This window comes from Numida meleagris, chromosome 1 (genome assembly GCF_002078875.1).
Source record: "Numida meleagris isolate 19003 breed g44 Domestic line chromosome 1, NumMel1.0, whole genome shotgun sequence".
NCBI classification, from domain to species: Eukaryota; Metazoa; Chordata; class Aves; order Galliformes; family Numididae; genus Numida; species Numida meleagris.
Genome location: NC_034409.1, coordinates 193,558,887 through 193,586,586, shown reverse-complemented (window position 1 = coordinate 193,586,586; position 27,700 = coordinate 193,558,887). Strand labels below are relative to the sequence as shown.

The following is a 27,700-nucleotide window of genomic DNA, read 5'->3' as shown; positions in this document are numbered from 1 at the left end:
CCTCCCCAGCCACTCCTCGCACCTTTTACCTTCCAGACCCTTCCCCATCTCCATTGCCCTCCTTTGGACACTCTCTGATAGTCCTGATATTGTGGTGCCCAGTGAACAGTGCCTGGAAGCCCCATGCTGACATCCCATGGCCAACACCATGGCCATCCCATGGAGCCCTTGTGCTCGCTCAGAAATCCCTCCAGTGTCAGTTCCTGCAACGTGCCTTACAGCCATCATTGCCTTTGCTTTGAGAGTTGCTCATTCTCTGCTAATTTGGGGGTGGAGGGGAGGCTAATTAATTAAGCGGTAATTGTTGTTGAGTCAGTTGTTCCTAGCATTTAACATTTGACTTGTTTACCGTCCTGAGGTACAGCGGAAGGAGTTAATGAGCTAACAAATTGTGCATCCATCACGAGAGCCTTGTTTGGAAAGAACGGCTGTATTTATGGGCTGTAAAATAATACATTCCTAAACCTCACATTTTGGAGAAGGATCGTTGGGGTTCGTATTTGAAACTGTCACTAGCTAGCTGCAGAGACAAATGTGTTGCCTAATAAAGCTTAATGACTGATTTTCCTATTAATCAGAATTGAGAATGTGCTTCATTAAGATAATTAACTGAGCAGTTGCTTAACTGACAACTGGTAGACACGAATTCCCAAGTTACTTGTTTTCCTGTAAATAAAACTCAACAGAAGACAGCGGGTGCTGCTGTTGGAGATCAGCCAATTTCACCCACCTTGCCTTGTCCATGACCGCCCCAAGCAGCCACCAGGTGCCCTGCAAATGCTTGTGCAGCACCCAGGGCTTGGGCATGAAGTTGCTGGAGTCATCTTGAGTTGCTCTCCGTTTCATCAGGTCTTTTGTCAGCTCGTCTCTGGAAGGTCGGTCCTCCTTCCTTGTTCTCTTAGTCACCCCAGAAACATCAGCTCTGCTGAAGGGGCAAATTCCTCTGCTCGATTTCTGGTTTTTCTTCTTTGTCCACTGCACGGTAGATGCTGGGTCATGAATCCCGAGGCCCCTGAAGGCAGGGAATACGTGGAATTAATCTGTTGTGGGTGTATTTATAGGAGGTCTGTGCAACGGCGAAGAAGTTAGAGGAAATAATGGAGAGATTAAAAACTTGAATGATGAAATACACTATATCGAGTTGTAACATCAAGCTGTAAATCTTTTTTTTTTTTTCACAGCTCACTGTGTCCTGAATTATAACGTGGTAATCCTAGCACGTAGCACCACTACGGACCTCTGAGTGGGAGCCCAGTGCAGGCAGCTGTCTCACCTCTCCTTTCCTTTTGTCTGCAGAGTTCCTGATCTTCCACCATGAACCCCGTTTACAGCCCCGTTCAGCCTGGGGCTCCCTATGGAAACCCGAAGAACATGGCGTACACAGGTAGGTCTGCGCTCGGCGGCTCTGAGGACGTCCCTGCTTGGTGGCAGGAGCAGGCCATCGTTAATGAGCGGTGAATCCCTTAATTAAGGGAGAAGTGGTTTGCATCAGGGACTCAGCAGTGAGGTTAGTGAGGAGAAATTGGACCCTAATTCCACCCGCGGTGGAGCCAGTTATTTGGGGAACGCGCCGTTGTTATCGTAGGCGGTGATTTGATCTGCACTGTTGACTGATTGTTTTGTTTTCAAATGATGCTTTGGTTGAGTGAATCCTACGTTGAACATTGAGGCCCGTGTCTGTTTGAAGCCCGTGTTTAGAACTCAGTTGTCTGGAAGTGTCATCTTCAATGCTTGAAAAAGGCATTGAAATATGCTTACCATAATTACGTAACTAGCAGGGAGCTAATGCGTAGTGATGCAGAAAGAACTGAGCGGAGAGAGGGGTTGTGCTTTGGGAAAAAAAAAACCCTCATTTTGGGCATTTGTGTTCTTCCCTGGACGTTATTTCCCCGGCATGTGTTCTAATGGTGTAAGCCCCTCTGCCATCTACCTTGGCATGCTCTTCCTTCTAACATTTTGTTGAGTGTAATTAGCTATTAATTAGGTATTAAGTGCCACGTTGCGTTCATACTTTGCATTCACTTGTCCGGCTGTACGAGTTGACTTTCAGCCTAATGTGTGAGACTGCTTTGTGGCAAGAAGTGGTCAACAGCACATGGAAATGAGCATCAGATATTCTCATCCAATACTCTGCACTGTTTCATCTGCACGATGCTCTCGCTGGCTCTGCTCTCTCTGGCAGCGGATCAGTCCTGCTGTGATGCTGGAGGAGTCCCGGCCGATAACTCCAGTACAGAGAGTTCCTCAAAGAGGTTTTGCCCCATTTTGATCCACCATTTCTTTTTTCCCCAGTCAAATTTATGCATGCTGCTTAGTTGGAGATACTTCACTCGGGGAAACTTTGGTCTTACAGTCAAAGCTTGAGAGGCTTTGGGAAAAATTCTCTGTGAATAATCAGAAATATCACATAGAGAGAGGAGTGCAGCTTCCAGCAGTGCTTGGGTGGGAGAATGAGTTCCAAAGTGCACTGGAGAGAGCAGCAATTTTGTGCTTTGTGCTGTGTGGATGGTTTTGACAAGAGCCTACTTCTCTCCCACTTTGCTTTCTTTGCATGTGTTCGAAGCTCCACGTTGATGCACATTGAATGTAGATTTTCTATATCTGCTTTCCAACAGCCATGGATGTTTTAGAAGCTGCCTCCCTGGCACTTTGTAGGACAATTTTATTTAAATACCGAGGTGCAGATATTCAGTTCTTACCTCGTACCTTGATTTTTCCGGAGGGAGAAATTTAGAGGGTGATTTCCACTTTAAACGAACCACATTCTGAATAAGTCAAATGGTGACATTAGTAGGAAATTATCATCTAAAATAACCTGCTGCTCAATCACCATGAAGATTATACTGTGCATTCCAATGTTTAAAGCCATTGTCTAACTTGTGCAGGTTGTTCCAGCTCTGGTAGGCATCCTAGTGGGGCTGATTTCATCCCAAATCAGGGGACTTCAGCCATTCATCTTCCAGAGTTCATGGCACATGGAGAGAAGTGAGTGGTAGATGTGCGATGTGACCTAAGGCCAAAAAGTTGGAAGAGATGGAACTTGAGGAAATGTTGTAAGGCCCTTGGGAATGTCTGTGGGAACTCAAAAAAAGGAAGATTCAAGTGGCTGCATGGGTACAGGACAATGAAGCAATAACTGGGTCACGTTTGTGCTTGGGTTTCCCGTTTTCTTTGTTTAAACAAAGAGCTGTTTCTTTGCTAGGCAAGTAGTATTCCAGAATGTCTTTTAAATATGAATTTGTCAAATATTTGGTGGGAAAACTGAAGTTACACTGCAAAAAAGGGGAAAAATAACATTCTTTCCTTTACATATCAAAGACAGGCAACTCTCTAGGGCAGTTTGACCAGTTATTAACAGCAAACTGATGTATCTCTGACTTCAGAAATGCCAGATTCTGCCTATATAAGGCTGATTTCTACCCTTGGACTTAATTTGCAATGCTTTTACTTGCATTGTTCAGCTATTGATCAATTTATTATGCAGCCACAGGCTATTCTGGAGGATATTTAAATGCGTATTGACAAAGAAAATGGACTTTTCACAGGAGAAGCGTGAAGTTAAAGAGCTGGCAGGTGTTTCTTTCTCAGATTGTTTTGAAATGGCGTGGTGGGTCTGAGTGGGACATTGCCCCACAGCGCTTGTGCAAAGCCCTTCCGTGGCCCCAGGAGCTCATTACAGCTTTGGGGTTTGTGACCAATTGATTGCTTTTGGTTTAAATGGTGAGTTCTAATTCTGTTTCCATTTCGTTCTCACTCTTCGTTATTATCTGTACTTGGTGGGTTGGTGAGAAATGGTCACGTTGAGATAAGCAAAACTTTTGTACTGGATTGGCTGCTTGTTGGTTAGGGAGAATGGGAAATCCTTGGCACATGCTTGGTACTTGGAGTACATACTTTTATTTACATCCTGGACAGCTTTGTTTCATAAATGATTATTAAAGTGCCATCAGAATTAGGTGGATTTTTACTGGAAATGACAATCAGGGTGAAGACAGCATACACTAAAGTTTGAAAGTAGAAGCGTTCATTGAAGTGCTCGGAAGTGTTAAATTAATAGGAGAAATGGGCAGAACACTATTGGCTGCGTGCTCCAGCAGGTCCAACTCCAGCTGCCTGTTTGAAAATATGACTTATTTTAGAACATCTGTGGCAAACTGTTTGAATATTTAAATGGAACGTAATTAATTTGGATCTTACTGTCAACTGTTCTTTTAATTGAGGTTAACTTTAAAAAATACAGTTAAGGACTCTCTTTTGCTTTTTTTTTATTTGTAGAATGCATTTTCCTGTCCCAAGTGTAAGCTGTTGAAATGCCTGATTCTCCTTGGACGTGTTGTCCTTCGTCTTTCCATGCACACCACTTCTGTCTGCGGTTAACTCTGAGTATTTTGCAAAGGGACATGAGCAAGTCCTTAAAATACACATCAGCCCAGCAGCTTCCTTTAACTTCAGCAAGACTGTGTGCCCTGGTGATGGGTAGCTCTGCTCTTTCTGTAGTTGGTCAACTTTTTCAACCAGTCTTGGGTCAACTTCTGGGCAGGTTGTGTGTCCTCAGCGCTCACCAGCCTTGGGTCAACTTTTGGGCAGGTTATTTGCCTTCAGTGCTCACCAGTTTTAGATCAGTTTTTGTACAGGTTGTGTGTCCTCAGTGCTCACCAATCTTGGGTCAGTTTTTGGACAGGTTGTGTTCCCTCAGTGCTTGCCAGCCTTGGGTCAGTTTTTGGGCAGGCTGTGTGTCCTCAGTGCTTGCCAGTCCTGTGCCAAATGGATGAGCCTGCTGGAGGGGAATCAGGGATGAAGAATCAGTCTCTTCTGTAGCTTCAAGCGTGAAACCATAAAAGCATTGTAGCTTACACCATGATCATTTTCCCCATCAGAACCTGATTAATACGCTGATAAGATGCCGTGCTTCATGAGCCTTTGGTAGACTGGCCTGGTGTTCATTGCAGCTATTGCTAAATAAGAGCTGATAATAAAGTCCACAAGCTCAGGGATGTGAAGCTGGTGAGTAAATCTCTGAGGGTTTGTGTTGCGTGGCTGCTGTGCATGACTCTTTCCTGCTGCCAGGAGCTGCCAGAGCTGCTATCCAGCATGTGTGGTGCATCGTGGAGATTCTGCTGATGGAAATCTGTGGGTTCTTTTTTTGGACAAACATCCCTCTTCAGGCTCCGTGTGCCGTCAAGCAGTCTTTCTGCTTTTTTCTTCCTCAATGACTGAAGGAAATGGAAAAATAACAGGAATTTTGGAAGTTCTTCGAACTGTTATTTGACATTTTAAAACAAACAGGACAGCCTTGGTTTTTCTGGTTTCTCAGCCTCTCCATTCAGAAAATCACTCACGTGGGTGTATTCCGTCCTGCTCCTTGTTTGTCCACACGTTACTGGCTGGACTCTTCCATACGGTTGTCATCCAGCCCTCTGCCTGCTCTCAGACAAGAATCCATGATATGATCCCAAACTCCTTGCTGTGCTGCTGCCTTAGGATGTGCTGCTCACACACCTTGGCCTGTGATCTCTCCTTGTCGCCTAAGTTCCACGTTTTTCTGCCCAGTTTGAGGTGCAGTGTGGAGATGTGATCCCCTGTGATGCTTTCATGGTAATGGCAAGGAAGGAGCATCTCCCCTAGGGTTGGTTTAATGAGATGTGTGTTATGTCTTAGAAGCTCTTCTTTCTCTCTTATGTTGGAAGGGGCACTGCTGGTTGATTCTGTTGGAGATGCTTAGAGCTGTGTTTGGTCATGAGGCCCATCCCTGGGATTTACGTCAGAATTATTTACTGTATGTCTTCCAAAACCACAACCTTTATTTTAAAGAGGTTTTATCTGGACAAATATACATGTCTGCTTCTTGAGTGGGAAGGGAATGGCAAACCTGTGTTCAGAAGTGATTGCACATGGAGCACAGTATCTCTGTAGACTCAACAATCCCACTGCAAAACGTGGGAACCTTGCCTGCTGCTGGCCACGTCTTCTGAAGTTTCCAGCTCTCTGTCAATCCCTGCAGCCCATGCTGGTCTCTGCAGGGTATTTATGTCCACCAGATCAGGGATGCTTGGCCACTGGGGCAGCAGCGTTGGGCACTGCTCTTCCCAGCTCTCCCCACTCACTCTGGGAAGAGCTGGGGATGTGTGGCAATGGCAGAAAGTGAGAGCCTCAGGCTGGAGAGTCCCACCTCACCCTGGGTGAGGCAAGGCAGACACATCTTCTGTTTCTTTCAGGAGCCAACAAACCATAAGGGGAGGTCAGGGAGTGTGAATGTGAGCACATAGAATCATAGGATATCCTGAGTTGGAAGTGACCCGTAAGGATCATTGAGTCCAATGCATCAGGAAGGTTTGGCGGGGTGGCAGTGTTCAAATGGCCAGATCCTCTGATTTTGATAAGTAAAAATGTGCATCTCAAAGTTCTGAATCATAGAATTATAGAATCATAGAACCGAACGCATTTGTCCTGGTGGTAATTCACTAGCCACAAGCAGCCCCAGTGGTTCCCCAGTTTCACTGGATGATAGGTGCAGGTATTTCACACGGACTTTTTGTGTAAGGGACGAGGCATGAGCATCCAGTTGGGTAGAGAGAAAAGTCAAAATTAAAGGGGGGAGCCCCTACTGCCTTGAGAAAATGCTTTTTTTTCATTATTTTGTGTCCATACTTGTCTCTGCAGAAAAGTCAGCATAAATGACTTGAAAGCGAAGCTGAGATGCCAGGGCAGCTGCTCAGCAAGTTTTGTCCTGCACACAATTCACCGAGAATCACATTTGCAATTCATCTGTGATCTTGCTATGAAATCCAGTGTGTTTTGTAGATGTTCCCCCTGAAGCACTGATGGCCGCTTCTTCAGTTTAAGGCATGAAAGTCAGTTTAAAAGTCAGCTTAAGTCTTATTTCTGGTGACCTGAGGACGTGTCCTGTGCACTTTATCATTTGTATTCACATCTCCTGCTGTCACTGTCGCCATTTTTATGCTGTCTACAAGGTCAGGCTTCATTTGCTTCCCCATTTAATTGATTTTCCTGCTTCCCCAAGTAGCAGTCCCTCCGTGGGATTTTTGAGTGCGCTGAAAGAAATATACGACAATAGCATAATTTTGATTTACAGCATAATGTGTACTCGTGGTTATCATGATAAGATTTTGCGATAGTGAACACCTGCAGCTGGTAGGCAGACAGCTCTGGGGGTCTCTATACTGTGTTGGTGGACAGGCATCAGTCTGACGTTTTCCTTATTTGTCTGAACTCCTGGAGTCATTTGGGGGGATCCCCACTGGCCTGTGTGAGCTGATGCTCATGTCATTGGGAACCGGCAGAAGCCCAAAGCCGAAATCGCGTGGACAGAAATCTTTTTCCATTGATGAGAGCTGAGCTGTTGGGAGAAGACAGGAATCAAAACACTCCAGCCCAATGAGATTTATTTTCCTCCATAAAGGTTGGGTTGAAAGGTTGGGTTGGAAGGGACCTTAAGGCCCGCCCTGTTCCAGGCTGTTGCTGGTGTTTTTATCCTAATTGGTGTCATTTGTGTTGGACATTGGCTGCACGGAGCAGAGCTGACCCGATTTACACTCTCAGCTTTGCTCTTCGTTTAATTTATTGGTAAATTGAAAGCCAGTAGCCTCACAGTTTGTCTGAGACGGAAGGATGTTCTGAGAGGATTTCCACAGTCGGCCTTTCATCCTCCTTTGCATGCTCTTTGTGGGACAAAGACAATTCTACACTTCCTTTTAGCCTATCTTATTAACATAAAATAAAAACATTCCTGTATTATTCCCTGAGAAGGCGGTGCCTTTGACAACAGATAGGTTCTTTGGCCAAGAAAACCAACTTCTATCAGAACTACTGAGCGTGAAGAGGGTAAACTTGACTTTTTCTTCCCTAGTGGCATAAGTTAGCAGGTTTTTGGGGAGCTATGAGGAAGGTGAGACAGCTTCAGTGCTTATGTGAAGCTTCAGTGCTTATCTGAAGAGGAAGGCACACGATCTGCACGCATGCCTTCCTCTTCCATTCACAGGGAAATGCCATCTCTGGATTTAACGAGGTGATCCGCTGCTTACTGGTTCTATAAAACAGCAATTTTAAAGGATGTTGGATTGATTTCAGGGTGATTAAAGATGGATGAAGTGGGTACAGTGAATATTTTTCCTCTGGCGTTTCTTCATGTTTATTAATTGGGGTGTGTAGAGCAGGCAGGGAAATGGTACTTGACTGGGAGAGGAATGAGCTCTGACTCGTGTTGGCTCCCGTTATTTTATGTGCAAATGCGTCGTTTCTGTACAGTAACACGACCAAGCAACGTGCTGCATTTCTCAGCACTGGAACCTGATTTTCAGCTCTGCGTCGCTGCTCACGGTGGCGAATTCGTGGCAGTAACTTATGGAGTTCTTGAAATCATAAAGAGCCAAATACGCCAGAGGGAGGTACAAGTTTCCCCATCTGGGGGAGAAAGGAGCAGGGCGCTGCTGGTCAGATTTGGGTCATTTATGAGGATGCATGATGGCTGTGCGCTGTATTTGGGTACGCTGGCCGTGGTCCTGCAGTTGGGTGATGTGATGGAGCTAGTACCCACCGTTTGAGTGTAGCATCCCACACCTCTGGGTGTGCCAGGAAAAAAGGCTTCTTCCTTTCCTTGCAGTGCTGGAAATGGAGAGTTGAGCTGTCTCCCATGCCAAGGGTGTACTTGAGCCTCTTTTAAAAAAATGGAAACAGCAATCAGAGTGCTCCAGGTACCATCAGCCCTCCAGGAGCTCCTCAGCAACTTCATGGAATCATAGAATGGTTTGGGTTGGGAGGGACCTTGAGGATCACCCAGTCCCAGCCCCCTGCTGCAGGCAGGGACACCTCCCTCCAGCCCAGGTTGCTCACAGCCCCATCCAGCCTGGCCTTGAGTGCTTCCAGGGAGGGGCCATCCACAGCCTCTCTGGGCAACCAGTGCCAGTGTCTCACCACCCTCACAGTTAAGAATTTCTTCCCAATATCTAGTCTAAATCTACTCTCTCCCAGATAAAAGCAATTTCCCCTCGTTTTGTTACTACCTGCCCATATAAAAAGTCCCTCCCCAGCTTTCCTGTAGGCACCTCCAGGTCCTGGAAGGCCGCTATAAGGTCTATAAGGTCCTCCCGGGGACCTTCCCTTCTCCAGGCTGTAGAGCCCCAGCTCTCTCATCCTGTCCCCACAGGGGAGGTGCTCCAGCCCTCTGATTATCTTGGTAGCTGTCCTCTGGACCTGCTCCAACAGCTCCATGTCCTTCTTGTGCTGGGGGCCCCAGCAACTTGCTGGAACAGCCTTCACCCCTCGTCTTGTATTGGGACTTTGTGTAAGCATTTATGTGCTTTTGAGTATCCCCTGTTGTAAAAAAAAAACACGACAAAACAGAATAGTCCCAGATCCTAAAAGCAAACAAACCTCAGGTTATGCTTTCCTGAATGAGCCCATTGTGCACCTTCTAATCCTATGTGCTCGCATAGCGCGGAGAATGGCTTTGTGCTGTGCCACATTGCTCGGCCACAATATTGATTTTGTTTTCTCCTCGCAGTAAAAAAAGAAATAAAAAGATTAAATGACTGGGGCTGAAGCAGGCGTGTAGAAGGGGGAGAAGAAAAAAGCCAATATAAGGTGAACAGAGCATTTTTTGTGTTGGTTGCTGCTGCAGACTGTTGGCGTACCGTCGTAAATTCTTCATTCACTTGAGGAAGAAAAAAGCTTTATTTTTAAGCATGAGTTCTGGCAAAGCTCTGTCTTATGTGATGCGTAGCTGAATTCTGACTAGTTGTTCGGGCTTTTAACATGTACCTTGAGTATTGTAATCAGTGAATGCAATTTTTTTCTGATTCTTAGTCTTTATATGTCACAGAAACTCTATTTGTTGTTGGCTTGTGTTGTCTGTAGTTTGTTTCTAAGCAGTCTTCTTTTTCTACCTCTTTGTTTCGCTCGTGGTTCCATTGTTTTAGACCATTTAAATGTCTCTTCCTACATGTTTCCTTTACTTCCACATAGACTGTTGGCTCTGTCTTCCTTATGACTGTGTATCTGTTGCATCCTTTTATTTTTTTCCACCTCAATCTGTCCTCTCTCTTGATGATGACTGTTGCATTCTGTTCCTGGAAATTTTCCGTGGCTTTCAAGGAACCACAGTGCCAAACCAAAGCCGGTGGCACAAGGCTCTTTCCCAGGAGGTGCTGTTAGAGAAGCACCAGTGCCTTTGTTGCTCAACATGGAGCCTGCCCAGGCTGCACAGTCCCAGCTCTCTCGGCCTGTCCTCGTAGGAGAGCTGTTCCATCCCTGGATCATTGTTGTGTCCCTCCTCTGGACACGGTCCAACAGTTCCATGTCTCTCCTGCACTGAGCACTCCCCATCTGGACGCAGTTGGGAAGATCAGTTGAGAAGATCGCTCAATGCAGACATAGTTCCTGCTGGGAAGCTCCTCTAAAAAGAGGTTATTTCACGGAATTCCCTCCCCTTCGTAGAACCTCGAGCTGGAAGGGACCCACAGGGATCACTGTGCCCAACCCCGGCCCCACACCGCACCCCCGAACCCCAGCACTATGTCGGAGTGGTGTCCCAATGCTCCTTGAGCTCGGGGCTGTGCCCACCGCCCTGGGGAGTTTGCATTTCCAATTCATATCCCCGTTTTGCTTTTCTCTAAGCATAGTAACACAGCTCAGGTGCTGCCTTCTGCTCTGCCCCAAACACAGAATATTTGCTCCTCACCTCCGGTTTTGTTATTTTTGTCAGGAGCAGCAGAGAAGCACTTCAGTATTCGTTGCTGTATTTTTTTGTAGATTGAAAGTCATAAATGAAAATGTAGTGGCTTGCCTTCTGCAAGCATGTTTACAGATTAAATATTGAATTTTTCTCCTCTCTCAGCACACAATGATTTTTTTATGCCGTGCGACGCCGCGCAGAGATCCATCTGTATGTACAGAACCATGACCTGCTGTGGGGTCTTATAAACCTTTAAAACCTTCAAAAAGAGTTCCCCGGTTTCTACCAGATCTGCAAATCACCGAGTCTGTTGCTCTGCTGTGCTTTGCACCAAACCTCTCGGTTTTCATCCCGTGTGGATCAGCTCTCACAAAGCAGCGCGTTCGAGCTCTGCCTCGTTAAGCCGTTCCGCTGTGCTCTTTGCATTAGTTAGCCCCGTCTGAAACCAAAACCAGGGGTTGCTTATATGCAAGCACGTTCCTACACTTATTTCCAAGTGCGTACGCCTGCCTTTCCCCCTCTGTGCTCTCGCTGGCATTCGGCCTCGTTTCATCTGACGCAGTACTGGGCTTGAATTTTAATGCCTCCGCAGCCAGAAATGATTTATGAGATCCCAGAGCCCTGGCTCGGAGCGCAGGAAGAAAATATTGCATCAGTGAGCTTGCTTGGCACTGTTCAAATGGACGGGGCCTGAAAGACTCCTCAGTGTGATGGCGTCTTCCCTTCCTCCTGCCCCCCGCACCGCATCCCCCGGCCCTGATCCCAGATTTCTGCTGTGGGAGAGGAGCGCTCTCTCTGTGCAGGAAGGAAAGCTGCATGCGGCCTTCTCCAGGCCTTCCCACGATGAATGTGATCGTCAGCATCCTCAGCGTATCAAGCGTCGTAAAGATGGATCCGTCATTCCCCAAGTGGAAGAAATGAAGAAAGGACTGCAGATCATCTCGGGGGCGATCACACGGCATGTGTGGGACAACTGGAGGATCAGGCCCAGCCAGCACGGGTTCACAAATGGCAGGTCCTGCTTGACCAACCTGGTCTCCTTCTATGATCCAGTGAGCTGCCTGGTGGATGAGGGAAAGGTGTTGATGTAGTCTGTCCTGTTGCCTGTCCTCTTCAGTATCTTTATTGATGACCTAATGAGGGCACTGAGTGCACCTTCAGTACGTTTACAGATGACACTGTAACGAGGGGAACTGTTGATCTGCCTGGGGGTAGCAAGGCCCTGCAGAGGGATCTGGACAGGCTGATCGCTGGACTGAGGCCAGTGGGAAGATGTTCAATAAGACCAAGTGCCAGGTACTGCACTTTGGTCACAACAACCCCAGGCAACAGGTGTGGGGCACAGTGGCTGGAAGACTGTGGAAGAAATGGACCTGGGGGTTCTGGTCAACGTTTGGCTGAGCATGAGCCAGCAGTGTGCCCAGGAGGCCAAGAAGGCCAACGGCATCCTGGCTGTGTCAGCAGCAGTGCGGGCAGCAGCAGCAGGAGCTGCCCGTCCCTCTGCACGGCACTGGTGGGGCCGCACCTCCGTGCTGAGCTCAGCGTTGGGCCCTCACTGCCACGAAGACATGGAGGCCCCGGAGCGTGTCCAGAGAAGGGAGCGGAGCTGCGAGGGGTCTGCAGCACAGCGCTGTGGGAGCGGCTGGGGGGATGGGATGGGTCAGTGTGGAGCAGAGGAGCTCAGGGGAGACCTCGTCGCTCCACAGCTCCTGGAAGGAGGTTGTGGCGAGGGGGGGTCGGCCTCTGCTCCTGGGTAACAGTGATAGGATGAGAGGGGATGGCCTCACGTTCTGCCAGGGGAGGGTCAGGTTGGGTATTAGGAGAAATCTGTTCTCAGAATGAGTGCTGAGGCATTGGCATAGGCTGGCCAGGGAGGTGGGATAGTCACCATCCCTGGAAGTGTTTAAAGAACTCTTGGGACAAGTATTTGCCTGCTGTAGGTGTTCAGAGTCTTTGGAAATTGTGGCTTTCTCTGCCAAGGTTAGAGTACCCAACAAGTCTTTGTTTGGCTGAGGAGAAGATTGTTCCATTGCTTACAATGTTCCCACAGGTCAAGGCATGATGAGTAGCTTGTTGTCTCTGCGTTTTATTCCTCTTTCTTGTGCTGTTGGAGAGATGGGTTAATTTTTAAAGTATGTTTCGCCTCCTTCATAGGACAGAAAGGACAGGAGTAAGTGTAGGGCAGCTGTGATTTGGAGGAAAGCATAAAGGAGCCAGTCCTACTGCTTGGCACCTCACAGGTGTGGATCCTACAGAAGTCCTAAGTTTGTATCTTGGCTTGAGAGTGGAGAGAAGTGCCTCCAATAACAGAGAAGCTGGATTGATAGGGTGAGCTCTTGCAAGACTGAGATGTAGGCAACAGGTACTGGATGTGAGGGTTATGAAGGGAAGGGCAAGAGGGAAACCCTAGAGTGATGACAGGTGAAGGCTGTTGTAGCTCAGTAAATTAAGTCCCTTGAGTGAGTAAACGAGGGCAGTTCCAGCCTTCCACTTGATTTATTGCCATCTGTTTACGCTCAGGAATGAAGTTAGCATCTCTCGTTACTGGAAGCCTAATGCTTTGCAGAGAAGAGCGTCCATCTCAAGGGAGGAGGAGCTGTCGATTTTGGTGGCGTTCCCAGGAGATGCAAAGCACATAATAGCCATGAATGAGATCCGATGGGAAAGAACTGATTTTAGCAGCCTAACAATGAGTTGTTTCATTCAGGAAGATGGGGGTGTGTATGCATCTGAACTTCTGCTTACCTCCAGTTTCTTCTTATTTCAAATTAGTAAGTAATTATCGAGGTGAAGACCTTTTCTGCTGCATGTGGAAGGTGTGGGCAAAGAGTCACATTCTATTGCTAGTATTTTTTCCTCACATAGCAGTGAAGGTAATTGTAGTATATTTAATGATCACAGTGATTTTGGAGTGAATGGAGTGATTTTTTGTAAGTGAAGGCATGGCAATGGTTACATAGACTTTAAATAGGGCATGGTTTGCTCTGGGCCCATTGATGCAGCTCAGGATCTAGGACTGCTGGATGGTGCACACCTGTGGGCATCACAGGTCAGGGACTCTCAGATCTATTACACGACCAGTACATAGTTGGATCTTGTCTGTGGAGATGATTCTCTGCATTTCTCCATCTTTTTCTGTTGGCTTCAGAGAGTTAAAGGAGGGCAGCACTTCTGATACAGGAAGCTCAGTTTGGCACTTGACCTTTGGTGGATACGTTTGAAGTTTGTCTTCTCCTCCAGCACCCAACACCAAGGTACAGCCCATTAAATCCTTTTCTGCTTCTGTGCTCAAGCAAACACTTGAAGTTCAGTGCTGCTCATTAGCTATAATTGCTTGGGGGGTGGCTAGAAGAGGATCTGTGCATACGGTCCCACATCAAATCCTAAAGGTGGGATTTGTCCCTGTTACGCAGCTTGCTGCATCGTTGCCTGCAAAATGCAGGTGAGACGTGTAGAAGGGGAAGGTGACATTAAAAAACCCAACACCTCGTCTCTCATTTTGCTTATTCTGTCCTTCTCACACGCTCCCAACGCTGAAATGAATGCATTTAGAGTCTGCCACGTGTGCTGGATGGAGAACGAGGGATGGGGCTGTCAAGTCATAGAACCATAGAATAATTAAGGTTGGAAAAGACCTCCAAGATCCTCAAGTCCACCCCAACCCATCACATCATGCCCACTGACCATGTCCCTCAGTGCCACATCTCCACCATTCTTGAAAACCTTGCCTGTCTCTTGGGTTCCCTATGGTTGGAGAAGACAAGCAGGCTTGGGGCGGGCCACTCGTGCCTTTTAGGAGCTGGTGGTGATTGGGATCTTTCTCCTCTTCGTCCTATCATCAGACAGCACAGCCAATTGAATTAATGCCCCTTTTCCTCTCTATCTGGGTGTCTTATTTCTCTCGGCTGTTTTCTTCCCTGGTTTGGATACCATGAGGAACTGGATACACTGTGATTTTAATGTGCCGTGATACAAGTGCCACCAGCATGCACTTTTCTTTTATCCATCCTTCCACCATTTCCTCAACGAATCGAGAGGTGATGGCCTCACGTTGCACCAGGGGAGGTTCAGGTTGGATATTAGAAAACATTTCTTCTCCAGTAGAGTGGTGATGCATTGGCACACAGGCTGCCCAGAGAGGGGGAGGAGTCCCCGTCCCTGGAGGGATTCCAGAACCGTGGAGATGTGACACTGAGGGACATGGACATGGTCAGTGGGCATGGTGGGATGGGTTGGGCTTGGGGTTGGGGATCTGAGAGGTCTCTTCCAACCTTCATGACCGTGTGAAATCTGCACCAGCTTTACTAGGAGCCTATGCCATGAGTTAGACATTACAACAGTAGGAATGCCAGCACTTTGTGCATTAAGCATGTGGGTGAATTAGCAAAGGCAGGATAGTGCCCCCTCCATCGGACTGCTTTTCAGTCCCCATTGAAACCAGCAGCCAGCCCCTGGTGTGTTGCTCTGCCACCAGCAGCCCAGAGTAACGTTTGACAGCATCTCCAAATGAGGTGAAATCTTTTTCAAGTTTCAAAAGGTGCTGAAACCAGTGAAAATAAATAATTAACAGCAGTGAAAGAGGGAAGAGCCGGTGATAGCATGGGCTAACGAGCTCGGTCCCATTAATTTCTCCGCTCGCGGTTCCTTCAGGGGAGCAGTGTGTAATTCTCCCACCCTGGATGTTAGTCCCACGATGAATATATATGAAGTGGAAGCAGAACGCTTTCCCATTAATTTCAAACTTTGGTTATCATGACAACAGGTTACAACTCTTTTCATTGCCATGACAATGCCTCCTGCAAAATTGTTAAGACGTCGTCTGACAGTTATTTTTAGTTTGTCCTCTATTCCCATGGAGACCAACTTTGCCTTGAAGTGCTCGGTGCTCTGTGCTGGGAGCGTTTGCTGAGCCTTGCAGGAGTCTGTAAGTCAGGGGCAGCCTGAATGCCACGGTCAGCAGCTCCCTGCTGCAGGGATGGGTGCTGCCAAATGCTTTCCTGCACCTTTGGTGTATGGTGCAGCCTTCTTTTTGCCATCTCTTAGCATTTACCAGAGCCTGAGCACTCGTATTCTCCTTCGCACGTGGCTGTGGTTGTTGCGTTGCGTCTGGAAGGTTCACATTCTGCAGAGGGCACTGAAACAAAACACCTAGCAGGAAGGAGGGGTAGAATCACAGGATGACCAGGGTTGGAAAAGGCCTCTGAGATCATCCAGTCCAACCGTCCACCTATCACCAGTATAACCCACTAACCCATGTCCCTCGGTACAACATCCCCATGGTTCTTGAACACCTCCAGGGATGGTGACTCCCCCACCTCCCTGGGCAGCTCGTTCCAGCACCCGAGCAGAAAAAGGAAAGAAAAACTTGCAGAAGGCTGTGAGCAAAACACTTCCAGTGGCCATTGGGTTTGAGTTGTTGTGCAGTTGGTTTGGGGAAAAAAGAGAACAAATCCCAGGGGGAATGGGAGGCTTTGGTTTTCAGCACGACATGTAGAATTATGCTTATGTTTTGACATCAGAAGAAGCCACCTGGTACGCAGGAGTTGACACAGTTTTTTCTCCCTCTTTCTCCAGTTTACAAAGGAGGTTTTGCTGCAGTGACATTTGCTTGATCAGCTGAAAACGACGAGCGCATCGTGGAGCGATATTAAAAATTAACTCTATTTATGAGCTTCCTTTTTTTCCTGTGCTTTTATCACTTATCGATGAAACATTTCTCTTTATTCCTCTTCGGTGGATGTGAGCACGTCTGCTCCAGAATCAGGAGCAGTGGGGTGGAGATGGTGTCCCCATTTGTTGAAGAGGGTTCACGGAGAGGCGACACCGCAGAATCGCGTGGATTTGGTTTTTAGGTGCCAAAATTTCAGAAAGATTCCCATACATGGGAACTTCCCATCTATTTTGTATCTACACCATAACAATGTAGGTCACGAGAGCATCACATTTTTTCCTCAAGGACTTTCTGCAGGACTTGGGATTCTTATCCGCGTCTGATACCGTCTCAGTTTTTATGTGGTTTCTTGATAGACACTGTAAATCGTGGTGCTGCTACCAGCAGCTGGTTGATATTAGCTCTGCTACCTCTTCTCTCATTGTGTATACAGCCCATAATGCTTGTAGGCATGTAGCAGTGTCCCATAAATCCTCATTGGCCCAGCTGCCCGCGTTCAGCTTCCTTCATCACTTCCCATCCATTAGGCCCTCCATCCTTCTCGTTGCTTCATGCCAGTTTCCCCCCAGTTGGCTCAGTGGGAGGCAGCTGGGTTCCTGGCACAAAGCCGTGTCATTGCGGGACATGACACTGTCGTGGCACTCATGTGATGAGTTGTGTCGGTTGTAAGATGCGAGGCCGTATCTTTCTGATTGTTGGCACAGAATCATAGACTACCCCAGGCTGGAAGGGACCCCTAAGGATCACTGAGCCCACGCAGCACCAGTTTGTTCTCCAGATGATTTCACAGCTTTCTGTGCATGTGGTTCAAAGGGCAGTTATCTTTCTCTGATAGTAATCGTTACTGTAGTGACTGTCTTCACGAGCTATATAACTAACAGAATACCACTAGGTAGAATCCTGGAGTGGGATTGTGTTGGAAAGGACCTCACAGATCAGCCAGTTCCAACCCCCGCAGCCTGGCCTTGATACCTCCAGGGAAAGGGCACCCACAACTTATTTGCTTAACAGTTAGTAACTGCTGGTGTCCGTATCAAGCAATTCTCGTTGCTTGGGTTTCTTATTCATTCTTGCCTTATTTTGGTGGTTGTTTGCATTTCTGTGACCAGAAATTTGGTGGTGTGAGAGATGGTGTAGAGGAAAACATGGGACCAGCAGCCCCTGTGAAGTGCAATGAGAAACCTCTAGGCAAAGCACAACCAAGATTCTTCCTCTCTCGCTTAGCAAATACGGAAGAGGTGTGAGCTGATGCATTATTTTGGAGGGGAAAGGGAACCATCAAATCGTGTTGAAGGCCATCAGATCACTCTCCCTGCAATGAATAGGGGCACCCACAGCTCCATCAGGTGCTCAGAGCCTGCACTTCTCCTTCATGCAGCTTCCACTGCAAGGTCTTTGTGGTGCTGCTGCTTGGAATGCAATAAACGAAGAGTTGGGGTTAAGAAAGCTGTGCAAAACCCTTTTGTTGCGGGAAGGTTTGCTCTGCATGTTTGCACACCAGCCACACAAAGCATCTGCAGTTGTTTGGAGAATGGGCTTGCTGGAGACTTACAAGCTCTCTGCAGCTATTTCCAGTATTTCTTGGAAATGAGATGATTTGATGTGCACGAGCTCCGTTCTGTCGGTAAATAAGAGTAGCATAACAGCTCCAGGCAGCTGCTGCGTTTTTTCCATGGATGCCAAAGGAGTCATCCCAACCTGGAATCTGTCCTTAAATATTTCGCTCTCCTCTAACAAACAAATCTTTGAAGTTTTGAGATCAAGGAGCAAGCAAAAATGTAGAGCAATAACTTAAGATGGTATCACGTTGTTTGTGTCCCTCGAAAATATTGCTGGTATTTATTAGAGTCGTCTTCTGATAACATGAGGATTTATTCCGTCGAGCTGCGGCCTGCTTCCTTGGCTGGTTGGGTTTCTTGCTCCGTGTTGCACTTGGGTTGACACCTCTGAGTTGAAAATCAATGGATCTTCCTTTTCACTTAGATTTGCTTCTTCTTGGTTTCAAACCCGATCTTTCTCGTCTTTCTTCTTCTGTGCATGGAGCTTGGGATCTTCCCCACAACATTTGTTATAACTCATATTCTTCACATTTTCCATCTTGGGGAGATAAGGGAGGTGGTGGGGGTCCCTGGAGGGGTTCCAGAACCGTGGGGATGTGGCACAGAGGGACATGGTTCAAGGGCATGGTGGGGTGAGTTGGGGTTGGACATGGGGATCTTGGAAGGCTTTTCCAACTGTAATGATTCAGTAATTCTATAACATTTCTTATCTGTGGTATTGACTGAATTTGATATAGTCTCCCAGAGCTTGCCAAGGAGCCTTTGTAAATACAGATGGGGTGGGGGGAGGGGGCAAAGTTTTCACTTTATTTTTTTAGGGGGAAATATTTTCCCTGCAGGGGGAAGATAAAAGCTGGTCTTTATTGGGAAGTGTGTCACTGTAGCCTTTTGATAACTGAAGGTAAGGGATAAAACGAGGTAATCGACGGCAGCTCACGCAACCCTGGGTGCTGGCTCAAGAGGCAGCTGGGGAATGGATGGCGAGCAGGACGGATGGTGGAAGGTGATGCTTTCCAGCTCCACGTCATCAGGCAAGTCTGGGACACGAGGAGTAGCAGACAAGCAGTTCCTGGCCTGGGTGAACTGTGTGGGTGTTGTACGTGGCTTTTTGTGCTCAAGTGGGAAGAGAAAGTGTATTCATATGAAAAAAGCATTCAGTGTTGTTGTCTGGTACCAATGAGCGAAGGGAGCTGGCGTTCGGGAGTGAAATGAAGAGAAATTCAAGAGGCTTTTGCCATGAGCTTGGCATTGAGTGCTGCCAGGCACTGACTCAGCAAATGCTGCTGTTGATGATCCAGCGGGTCGTCCGCTTGCTTGCCTTCCAGCTCTTGCATTAACCTGTTGTGAAATCAGCCCTATGGCTCCCTGGGCTTCTGGTCCTGCTTTGGACTCACAGAAACCTCTCTGTTTCCCCAAGAGGAGTGGATGGGGTTGGGAGCAGCTTCCAGATGCACATGGCCCAAATCAGAGCCAGGAGCTGCCCTTATGGCATTTGCAAAGCGCCCTATGGTGTCTGACAAGGGCCACGCCACCACGTTGCCAACCCCACAGTGGGTTTCCAGGTTGGCAGTTGGTGTGTTTATCCCCACACTTGGCTTTCAGAAGTATTTAGAATCATAGAATCCTTGGAGTTGGAAGGAACCTTTAAAGGTCATCTAGACCAACTCTCCTGCAGTGAGCAGGGACGTCTGCATTTAAGCAGCAAATCAACCTGCTGCAACTACCAGCACCTCCCGCTGCCCCTTGGTCATAGGACAGACAGAATGCTTTCTCCTGCCAAGTTCTGCACCACTTTTATCATGCACGAGAGAAAGTGGGAGCAACTGTGTTCCATTGGGAGAGCCCAACTCATGTGTATGTAGTGGTCTTTGGGAACTTTGACGTTGAAGCTCTTGGTGTACCCATTCAAAGCAACTGTAAAGCAGACACGAAGCCGGGCAGCTCCACAAGGCAGGGCACGTCATCCTGAATTTCATAGAATCACAGAATCACCTTGGTTGGAAAAGACCTCCAAGATCATCCAGTCCAACCACCTACCTACCACCAGTACTTCCCCACTAAACCATGTCCCCCAGTACAACACGTAAATGTTTCTTGATCCCCCCCAGGGATGGTGACTCCCCCACTCCCTGGGCAGCCCATTCCAGCACCTGACCACTCTTTCAGAGAAGAAATTTTTCCTGATATTCAACCTGACCCTCCTTGAGGCCATTCCCTCCGGTTGTATCTCTAGTTATGCTATTTCCTCTTTGAGCAACAGGACTTGTTGTTCTCTGGGGTGGAGAGATGTGGTGGATGTCAGGACTCCTAATGGTGCTGGCAAACAGTGCAGGCTGCATGGTATTTGACAATGCTGGATGGCTTCTGTCCCTTATTTTTAGATAAATTTTGATTTTACTGTTTCTCCTGGTGAAAATCAATCAGCTTCGTAGGGAGGTCTCTCCAGATACCACCAAGCACCGCATCTACGTGTGTGCAGACTTTGTGCCGCTGGTGTTTTCGCTCTTCTTACTTGGTTATTAAACACAAGTCTTTGCTTTCTTGGATGTGTCAATCCAATGCATTTTATCAGCAGAGTAAGGGTTGCTTGAATCCTCTGGGTAGATAGGAGAGCTCTCGGTGTTTCAGAATCAGTGCTGGTGGCAAGATTTTGAGAATGAGATTTTCAATAAATGTTTTCAAGGGAGGTATTCAAGAAAAGAGTGGACGTGGCGCTGAGGGTCGTGGTCAGTGGGCATGGTGGGGGTGGCTTGGGGTTGGACTTGGGGGGTCTTGGAGCTCTCGCATCACCGGTTCAGGTTCAGGTTTAGTCCCTGCTGTTGCGTACAGGACGATGCATCCAGCAGCGTGGTGTGCCGCTCACCAGGACAGCAAATGCAAACCCAGAGGCAAATCCAACCCAAGCTCTGTTCATTGGGTTTTCCTCCGGCATCGCCCTCGTTTCTCCCACGTCCCTAATGCGTACGGCAAGCAGATTTATGCAGCTCATTTGCTGCCCCTGTGTAATCATTTTTAGCTCTGCATTAATGCGCTGAGCAAGTAAAACCAGTTAATGAGAGGAGGAGAAAGGAATCTTTTTGTAGGTCTAATGCTCTTGTTCCTGGAAGCGGAGGGGAATAATTAGCATTCCAGCAGAGGAAGCAGTTACTATGGCAGTGCGTATTGATGAAACGCCGTGGATACAAGTGAGCTAATTCAAACCAGCCCGAGGCCGTATGTTTAGCTTGGTCTTTGTTATATAACAAGTTTGGAGGTCTTTAACAATTTCTGGATAGAAATGACCTTCAAGGAATAGTTAAAATAAGAAGACCACAGACTTTTTTGTTACCGGCGCACAAACTCGTTAGTAACACAAACAGGACGAGGGTATTTAATTTCCTTTTGAGGTTATTTGCCCATGTATGGAGGCTTATCGTGCCTTTTTATTTGGTATCCCCCTGATCTGAAAGTGGAGGACGCGGATGGCTGCAAAGCCCACTGCGTTTCCCTCCGGGTCCCCTCGAGTTGGGCAATGAGTCCTTGGGTGGGATGAAATGGCACGATTCAGTTCTGCTATGACATCAGCAAAGAAGGAATTTCTCAGTGTTTATATACGTTTTTGCTGAGCGTTTTATCTCCGTTTTAGTTTTCTGCATTCTTTGTTAATCTTTAAAATAACCAAGTCCTTGTGACGCTGAAGTTCATTTCACTATGGGGAAAGAAATCCCTGGGTTGCAGCCTTGCTGGGGGGTTGTGAAGCATCCAGCATGACCAGATGCATCAACAAAAGGGATATCTCCGGGAGCGGCGATGGGGCAAAAGCTTCTCACTCAAATTGCTGCAGAGAATGGCTTCAAAGGAGCAGGACTTCATCTTCCCTCTTGCTTTGCTGTGAGCTGCCAGAGCTCAGGGAGCTCTGGGACACCACTGTCAGCCCTAGGGTCAGGGTTTGGGGGTGCACTGTGGGGCTGGGGTTGGGCTCGGTGTTCCCTGTGAATCCCTTCCAGCTTGGGGTGTTCTATGGTTCTGTGGTTCTGTGGTACCCAATTAGGGCTGTGTGTGGTATCCTTCTTACTGCGGCTTCTGGAAGCTGAAATCATATTTAAATCAAAATGAAAGCAGCACCATACCCCACCCCAAACATATCTGAGTTAATCACGTATTGCCAGAATGGAAATTCTGGAGACTGCAGGTAGAAGAAGGCGCTATGAACAGCAAGGCATGTAATTAAATGGCACAGTGTACCTGAACATGGGCTATTGCGGTGATTAATTTTAAATGCTGTCCTGTAATTATAACCAGACCATATACTCTGCAGAAACCTTTGTGCACAAGCAGCAAGGTGCTGTTCTGCGTTATTGACTTTGGAGGAGCTGGAAGAAATTCAAAACATCTTCATATAAATTACATTTTGGTCATGGTCCGCTCGGCCGTGCCATCTCCACAGGGACAAGCACTCCTTTCCTTGAACAGCACGCCCAGCACAGCCTCTCAGCCCCATTTTAATCCCAAAACCCCAGACTGGTTTGGGTTGCAAGGGACCTTAAAGCCCCTCAGAAACCCAACCCTCCATGGGTAGGGACAGCTTGCATAGAGGTGCCCATAGCCCCATCCATGGCCTTGGGCACTGCCAGGGATGGGCACCCACAGCTCTCTGTCTCCTGTGCACATCCATTGTACAATCAATCATAGAATCCTTAGAGTTGGAAGGGACCTCTGGAGGCCATCTAGTCCAACTCCCCTGCAGTGCACAGGGACACTACGGCTCGGTCAGGTTGCCCAGGGCCTGATCCAGCCTTGCCTTGAAAGTCTCCAGGGATGAGGCATCCACCACAGCTCTGGGCAACCTGTTCAGTGCCTCACCACCCTCACTGTAACAGACTTTTTCCTAATATCCAACCTAAGTCTCCCCTCTTTGAGCTTGCAGCCATTTGCCAGCAGGAGTAGGGAAGTGATTGTCCCTCTGTACTCAACACTGGTGAGGCCGCACCTCGAGTACTGTGTCCAGTTTTGGGCCCCTCACTGCAAGAAAGACATTGAGGCCCTGGAGCGTGTTCAGAGGAGGGCGACGAAGCTGGTGAGGGGTCTGGAGCACAGGGCTTATGAGGAGCGGCTGAGGGAGCTGGGGTTGTTCAGTCTGGAGAAGAGGAGGCTCTCATATTTCTAGGATGCTCTGTAGGACCATCTGGCCCCATCCTTGGAGGGATGCTGGGTAGATGTTGCTGCTAGCTCAGTAACACAGCCCTTTTTCTTTCTCATCATCTTCTTCAACTTCATCTTTTGCCCAGGGAAGTGGTGGAGTCACTGACCCTAGAGGTGTTCAAGGAACGTTGAGACGTGGTGTTGAGGGACATGGTTTAATGAGAACTATTGGTGATAGGTGGACAGTTGGACTGGATGATCTTGAAGGTCTTTTCCAACCTTGGAGATTCTGTGATTCTATGATTCAAGGCGAAGGCCTCCTTGCTATTCACCATCTGCAGAGCCATCTCCCCAGGTCCTCCATGGGCACTGTGTTCACCGAAGCACCACCTGTGGATTCCTTACTGGAATAGGCTGGCACCACCGGTTGGGTACCTTTCATCATGAGCCGCCAAGATGATCAGAAGCTGGAGCACCTCTCCTAGGAAGAAAGGTTGAGAGAACTGGGCTTGTTCAGCTTGGAGAAGAGAAGGCTCCGTGGAGACCTCATTGTGGCCTTCCAATACTTGAAGGGAGCATATAAACAGGAGGGGAACAATTGTTTACGAGGGTGGACAGCGATAGGACAAGGGGGAATGGTTTTAAACTGAGACAGGGGAGGTTCAGGTTAGATATTAGGAGGAAGTTTTTCACTCCGAGGGTGGTGAGGCACTGGAACAGGTTGCCCAAGGAGGTTGTGGATGCCCCGTCCCTGGAGGCATTCAAGGCCAGGCTGGACGTGGCTCTGGGCAGCCTGGGCTGGTGGTTGGCGACCCTGCCCTCAGCAGGGGGTTGAAACCAGATGATCTTTGAGGTCCTGTTCAACCCAGGCCATTCTATGATTCCATGATTCTATGATTGGTGGTTGGACTTGGTGATCCTCGGAGTTCTTTTCTAACCTTGGTGATCCTGTGATCTTTTAAGATGGTTTTCTTTATTTTCTTCTGCAAAAAAAAAAAAAAAAAAAAAAAGGGGAACCCGTGCAAGCTCTGTCACGTGACAATCCGGGCAAGCATTCCTAATAAAACATTCATAGCACTGCGCTCCTTTACGAGTCAAAGGGTGGCCCACAAGCATTTATGAGCAGCACTGTACGCACCGTCGTAGAAAATATGTGCTCATTTAATGCACTGTGATAAAGAGCTCTTTATGGAGAGATGTTTTTTACAGTTTATTCATCCCTATTTAGATAGCATTCCCGTGAGAGCCCGCGAACCTTTTGCTTATTCCACCTATCTCGGCTGTTTTGCCACATCTTTCCCATCGAGGAGGCCAGTGGCATCCTGGGGTGCATTAACAAGAGCGTGGCCAGCAGGGTGAGGTGATCCTCCACTCTGCTCTGCCTCAGTGAGGCCACATTTAGAATACCATGTTCAGTTCTGGGCTCCCCAGTTCAGAAAAGACAGGGATCTCCTGGAAGGAGTCCAGCGGAGGCCACAAAGATGAGACAGGGCCTGGAGCATCTCCTGTAGGAGGAAAGGCTGAGAGACCTGGGTCTGTTCAGCCTGGGGAAAAGAAGACGGAAGGGGGTCTGATCAGTATTTATAAATATCTGAAGGGAGGTGGGAGGCAGATGGATGAGGGCAGGCTCTTCTCAGTGGTGTGTAGCGATAGGACAAGGAGTAAAGGCCTAAAACTGAAACATAGGAAGTTCCATACTAACATGCAGAAGAACTTCTTTATGGTAAGGGTGACAGAGCACTGGCACAGGTTGCCCAGAGAGGTGGTGGAGTCTCTTCTATGGAGATATTCCAGACCCATCTGGATGCCCACCTGTGCAACTTGCTGTAGGGAATTGCTTTAGCAAGAGCTGGACTCGATGGTCTCTGGAGGTCCCTTCCAACCCCTGCAATGCTGCAGTTCTGTAACCATTGGCCATTTTACTGCAGGAGCTGCATTTGATGCAAAACAGGCGTGCAACCTTAGTGCATGATGGGGGCTTTTCCCAGGGCAGCTCTGAACCCACTGGGCTGGCGGCGTTCACTGCAAGGACGGGAGCTGGAGCCTGGGGCTTGCAGGATGTGCTGGCTGCATGGTGTGTCGGGGTATGTGCATTGGGATGCAGGGAGCTGGGCATTCTGCTGGCTTCCACAGAAATGGGAAGCACGAGGAGCACGGCAGCTGCAGTGATGTCATTTAAACGAGAGATGGAATTTGGCGAAAATTCAACAGCGGAGAGGAACGGCAAGGAGCTAAAATAAATCTGGGTTGCCAAACGGCCCTTTCCATTCGCATCTCTTTGTGTCCCCTTTCCTCTTCCTCACAGGGTCTCTGTAATCAGAAGTGATTGCAACCTCTGCTTGGTAGGAACGTGCAGCCTGAGCAGAGGAATCTTCGCTGGGTCCTTGAAGCAGAATGACGGCAAGGTCAGGCTGTGCTTAGCCCTTGGGCTGCGCCAAAGCGAGCTGTGCTCGGTCTCAAGCCCCTGGCCATAGCTGGGCAATGTGTGGAGTCAGACTCTGAACAACTTATTTACAGTTGGAATTGGCACGGGCTGCCCAGGGAAGCACTGAGGTCCCCGTACCTGGGGGTGTTCAGGACCCATGGAGATGTGGCACTGAGGGACACGGTCAGTGGGCATAGTGGGGGTGGGTTGGGGTTGGGGATCTCAGAGGTCTTTCCCAACCTTAAGGATTCTCTGATACATGAGATTGGTTTCCAGGAGTGCGTAGCGATGTGTGTGCAGCTGGATTGAATGGCCCAGCTGGGGACTGGAGCCCTCCCTGCTTAGACACAGTGTGCTGTGTAGATGGGTCAGTGTTATTGGCTTGGTGATGCGTTATCAGCAGAAGACCAGACCCCTCCAGGACCCAGGGCTGAGTGACCCAGAGGCTGTGCATGGTTATGAGGGACCTCCTGGACATGGAGAGCAGCTCGGGACATCTACACAGCTCTAACCATGAGCTGTAGGGGAGATACAGGAAGGGATTGTCTTGCCCTGCTCTGCCTCGAGTGGCCTCACCTCGAGCACGGTGTGCAGTTTGGGCACCACAGTGTCAAAAGGACATAGAGCTGTTGGAGAGCATCCAAAGGAGGGCTACGGAGATGGGGAAGGCTCTGGAGGGCCAAATGTGTGAAGAGCTGCTCAGGTCCCTTGGTTTGTTTGGCCCAGAGAAGAGGAGACTGAGGAGAGGCTCATGGTGGCCTGCAGCCTCTCTTGGCCCTACAGCTCCTCATAGCCCTGCAGCCCCTCATGGAAGTCCTAAAGCTCCTCATAGTGGCCCTACAGCTCCTCATGTTGGCCCTACAGCTCCTCATGGTCCTACAGCTCCTCATGTCGGCCCTACAGCTCCTCATGGTCCTGCAGCTCCTCATGGTCCTACAGCTCCTCATGGTCCTACACTCCTCATGTCGGCCCTACAGCTCCTCATGTTGGCCCTACAGCTCCTCACATCAGCCCTACAGCTCCTCACGTCAGCCCTACAGCTCCTCACGTCGGCCCTACAGCTCCTCATGGTCCTACAGCCCCTAATGGCCCTACAACCCCTCACGGCCCTACAGCCCCTCATGGTGGCTCTACAGCTCCTCAAGGGTCAGATGAGGGTGAGGGAAAGGCTCTGCCCCAGGGGGTGTTGGGCATGGCACAGCTCCCAAAGGCGATGTCTTATCCCCAGGACATGTCCCAGTGCTGTGGGATGCTCTAGGGCTGCTGCTTGCGTGGCACTATGGTGGTGGAACCAGAAATTTGGCAGGGAAACTGAAAACATAAAAATCATTCCATTCAGCTTGAATAATAATTAATATTTATCCTTCTCCAAACACCCCGTTTGCCTGCCAGCAAGTCTGGTTGCATTTAAGACCAATTATTTCATTCAACCCCAAATGCTTAATTTCAGACATTTATGAGAAAAAGGAAAGGAAAAAAGAACGAAGAGAAGAGGTAATTTTCCCTTCAATCCAGTAATCTCAAGGCTAAGGTTTTCATTCAGGATATGGAAGGAGCATTTCTGAGAAGTCCAATTCTTAGAACATGGAAGCTCTCATTCTAAGAGTGATCACAGAATTATTGAGGTTGGAGAAGACCTCCAAGATCCCCAAGCCCAACCCAACCCATCCCACCGTGCCCACTGACCGTGTCCCTCAGTGCCACATCCCCACTGTTCCTGAACACCTCCAGGGACAGGGGCTCCGCTCCCCAACCTGTTCCCATTCATTATTGCTCCTTGGAGAAGAAATTTTCCCTGGTATCCACCCTGAACCTCCCCTGGCACAACTTGGGGCCATTACTTCTCTTCCTATTGCTGTTACCAGGGAGAAGATCACCAAGCTTGAGGATATGTTGGGATGCTTTTCCTATTTGTTTATAATCCTGTACCATTCTGCCCAACCCATCTGGACCAGGCTTCGTCCTCATTGCATTTTCCCAGTTGTCCCATAAATCTGAGGGAGAGTCACAGAACAAGGAAGGTTGTGAGGGACCACTGGGAGTCATCTGTGTGCACCTTAGGGGTTCGGATAAGCCCCAGAAATAACAAAATTAAACCTGAATTCGTTTCCTTTTGGAAAATAAATCCTCTTGAGTCCCTGACCCCAACTGCACGCACATGACAGTGAGTGTCTTCCAGGCAGAGGTGATCTTGTGGAGGTAAAGGCATTGCAAGGGCCTCATCCTGGCTCTGT

The 27,700-nt window shown here is 48.3% G+C and overlaps 1 protein-coding gene across 8 annotated transcripts in view; it reads left to right on the top strand.

The window, feature by feature from the left end:
• FAM168A (family with sequence similarity 168 member A) overlaps positions 1 to 27,700 on the top strand; it is a 147,138-nt gene that overhangs the window by 53,555 nt on the left and 65,883 nt on the right. For all 8 annotated transcript variants that reach the window (XM_021384118.1, XM_021384123.1, XM_021384122.1 and 5 more), the window contains one exon: positions 1,297 to 1,384. In XM_021384118.1, coding sequence (XP_021239793.1) covers positions 1,297 to 1,384 — 88 coding nt within the window. The remainder of the gene's footprint in view (positions 1 to 1,296; positions 1,385 to 27,700) is intronic.